The 3,654-nt window shown below is 45.2% G+C and overlaps 1 protein-coding gene across 1 annotated transcript; it reads left to right on the top strand.

Moving 5' to 3' along the window:
• The first annotated feature begins 595 nt into the window (after nt 1–595).
• Nucleotides 596–3,254, top strand: LOC107100678 (neurosecretory protein VGF-like). The gene has a single exon (XM_015399253.1). It carries the CDS (start codon nt 652–654, stop codon nt 2,776–2,778), a length of 2,127 nt encoding a protein of 708 aa, XP_015254739.1. The 5' UTR covers nt 596–651; the 3' UTR covers nt 2,779–3,254.
• Nucleotides 3,255–3,654: the final 400 nt, after the last annotated feature.

Genomic DNA, 3,654 nt, shown 5'->3' with positions numbered 1-3,654 from the left:
GCCTGAATTACTAAATTAGTGAAAGACAACTGGATTTTTACCAGCTGGCTTCAGGAGTCCAACCTTTTATATAAGAGACTGCAAACCCTGGTTATTAATTAAATTACAGTTAAAATCATTGAACTGATGATAATTAATTTGTTTGGCCCTTGATTTGAATGACCTATTAATTAGCTATAGCTTCCAATTCTAGTTATTTAATATCTTTATAATCTGCTGGTAAACTCTCACAACACCAATGAACTGTCAACGGTTCAGAGAACTGTTCCATCAGAAGAGGCTAAATTAGTTCTCAGTTGTATTGTTTAATTATCACCAACAAATTGTTATAATGCTGGCAACCGTTTCATAAAAGCAATACGCCCGTTGAAGCCGTCGGTATAATGACGTATATGTCTTCTCTATTGCTTCTCAGTGCCTATTGCTTTAATATTTTGCTAATCTGTGGCATATAAGACAGATTCCAATTATTCTAACTTCATCAGGAAGTCCTTTTTAATAGTGTTGGACAGATTGTGATATGCAATCATGAAGGATGCATACCTATCTATCTGTATGGAAATCTGAAAGTGATTATCTGTTCTTCACTCTCCCTTTTAGGTGTTTCTTGGTCCCTCTCTGTGTCCAGTTCAGGACCTGGTTCAACAGGCCATGAGAAGGAACTGCCATGCTTCGGGTCTCCATTCTATCACGGTCCTCCTCACATTGTTGGCCTTCCTTCAACCGTCCACATCGAACCCTGTCCCTGCTTTTGGAGACCACAATGACTCGCCTGAAGAAGTTCTTCCCAGGCTCGAAATCTCTGAAAACATGGGACGAATACCAGAGATAGGGAGACTGGCCACTAAAGACCAAACTGACAAAGAAGAGGAGCTCTTTGAAGGCGTTGATCCCAAAAGGCTAGCAGCTGTTTTACTGGAAGCCCTGAATCAAACATATGTCAGAAGAGAGGAGGATGAAGAAGAGTACAAAAGTACGGGAGAAGAGGAGGAGTCTGAGAGAGAAAACATTGAAAAAGAAGAGCCATACAGTACGAGAGCGACCAGAGACAGAAAAATAGATAGACAGAGAGAGCTGGAGATGTATATTGCTTCACAGGGTAAGGAGAGGGAGAGAGAAGAGGAAGAGGAGAAAAAGAAAGCTCTGGAAGAGGAGGAGAAGATAACCGAGAAGGTGACAAGCCACACTACGAGTCAGACGATCCCAGTCCAAACAAAGCAGCAATCCAGCACTTCAGATGGAACAGCGGAGGGTGGCGCCGCTAGCCAGGGAGTATCTAACCCAGAGCAGAACAGCGACGAAGACGAAGAGCAACTCAATCCAGAGGAGCTGAAGAGTCTGGAGACCATGATGAAAGAGTTCCCACGTCTCGACACTAAAAGGGATGGCATCTCCGAGCAGAGATACGGCCGAGGATTTAGCAGCTACAACGACATCCTTCCAACAAATAAAGGCAGCAATCTCGCCATGACCAAGAAAAAACTAAAATGGCAGGAGGAAACTCAGAAAGCAATATACTTTCCCACGTTCACGGGAGGCAATTCCGTGGAAGAGCCAGAGTACAGCGAGTATATCGGCAAAGCGACGCAGCCCCCGTCTCCAGCTGAGCAGGAGGAGGCGCAGGATGAGGGTGCAGAGGACGATGAGGAGGAGGATGAACCCCTCAGTCCGGAGGAGGAGGAGGCTCAAGCCAAAGTGGAGCAGGAGGAGATGATGAGGCAAGCAGCAGAGGCCCAAAAAGCCAAGATGGAAGAGGAGAAGCTGGCTGATATTGCCTCAGACATGCTACTGAGCTACATGGTGAAACAAAACAAAGGGGAGAAGAAGCACAGTTTGTCCCTGGCCAATGCTGCAGAGGATAAGCGATCTGATGAGGAGCAGGAGGTGGCAGAGGAAGACGACATTGACCCTCAGACCATCGACAAACTGATCGAGATCTCCAGCAAGTTGCACCTCCCTGCTGATGACGTCGTGGACATAATTGCTGATGTGGAGAAGAAGAAGAAGAAAGACGTGCCACCTGAGATGGCATTGCTACGGCAGCACACTTCATCTCCGTCTCTTCACTCTAGTTGGCCCTTTTCAACAAATCAAAACAGCCTTCCCATGTCCAAGCAACCATCTCCAGCCGTAAATATCCTCAAAGCTTGGTTTGCAGACAAAAACACACCAAAATCGTATGTTTCACAAGCGAAACTTCCTAAACCTTTGCTACCCTATCGCAATTTTTCACCAAAGCCAGAGAAGCCATTTTTGGTGAAGCAGGGACCCTGGTTCAAATCACCCAAGCCTGTTTGGACTGGCCACTCCTTATATCCATATGCCTACCACCAGAGGAAACCCTTCTTGGGTTACTACCCTTACTACATACCTCGTATCCTCAGACCCAAACCCAAGTACTACATGCCTAAACCTGCTCTTACACTGAACAGCTACCTTGGTAATTCCATGGAGGACCCCTATGGTTTCCCTCCAATCAGGCGCTATCCCCCTCAGCTGAGGAAATCACCTCCTAGTCTTCAACACAAGTCTTTTTACTCCACCTATTATCCGCAAATTTCGTCCCAGGCGTTTCAGCGGATACCCACTTCCCGAATCCGTTCCCAATCTCAAACAGTCCCCCAACAAAAGCAGTTTTTAATCTCTGCTGCAGGACCTCCAGTAATAAAAAACAAGGGTTATTTTAAGGACGGAAAGCAGCTGGACAGCAGCATCCATGATGATGTGGAGAGATACATACAGCAGATCCTCATGAACAGAGCACAGAGGTTGGACTGAACACAAACTTTTAGAAGACGAGCCTGATGTTACGGTGAAAAAAAGGAATAGTCATAAAAAAGTAGATTTCTTTAACTTGTTGTTTTCCTGTTAGGTTTTGTTTAACAATGTTTTTTTTATCCCATCTTAACTGATCCAGACCAGTGGTTTCCAACTCTTGGCCTCGATGTCTGCGATCCTGTGACTTTTAGGTACCTCCCTGCTCCGACACAAATTAATGTCAAAATCAGGTTTGGTAAAGGCCAAGTATAGAGCCACTCATTTAATTCTGGTTTGCTGGAGCAGGGATGAACCTACAGTAAAAGATGCAGAGCAGTAGATCTATAGAACTGGAGTTGGAGGCCATGGGTCCAGATCAAGGGACTGTGGCCTTATGGTACGTTCGGTTTGTCCTCGGAAGTTGAAATGATTGGCTTCCAACTCATAAATTTCAACTCAAACCACCAAGAAAGTCTGGATTATGAGTCAGGAAGTCAGTTCAATACTGGAGTTACCAATGCTACCAATCTAGTGTAAAACATTGGAGAGGATGTTGTTAAATCACAAGGCCTGGTGGATCCTGGAAACCTGACTCAATTTAAACACTCAAATGAACCAGGCTGAGCAGCATTTCTAAGATCCACTGCCAATATTATGGCTTCGTATTGACCTCTGCCTTTCTGGGCCGTTGTGGGGGCAGCGGCCATCCCAACCTTGTTAAAAGTCTCATGTAGAAGCTCTGTTCTCTCAATCAAAACTGATGGATCCAAGTTTTATCCTTTATTTTTACAAACCATGACAGTGAATGAAGACACTAGACCAGGAGTCTTCAATGGTTTTCAGGTCTGGGCCCCTAAATTAATGGAAATGCGGGGGACAGGGCTGCCTTGTTGGTCC

The sequence above is a fragment of the Cyprinodon variegatus genome, unplaced genomic scaffold (genome assembly GCF_000732505.1).
Source record: "Cyprinodon variegatus isolate N-32 unplaced genomic scaffold, C_variegatus-1.0 Scaffold1000, whole genome shotgun sequence".
Classification (NCBI taxonomy): Eukaryota; Metazoa; Chordata; class Actinopteri; order Cyprinodontiformes; family Cyprinodontidae; genus Cyprinodon; species Cyprinodon variegatus.
The sequence above is the reverse complement of the archived record's forward strand: the minus strand, read 5'-3'. Positions and strand labels throughout refer to the sequence as shown.

Bases quoted from the DNA above. Each gene is read 5' to 3' on its own strand.
- LOC107100678 (XM_015399253.1), top strand. From the start codon at position 652: ATGAGAAGGAACTGCCATGCTTCGGGTCTCCATTCTATCACGGTCCTC.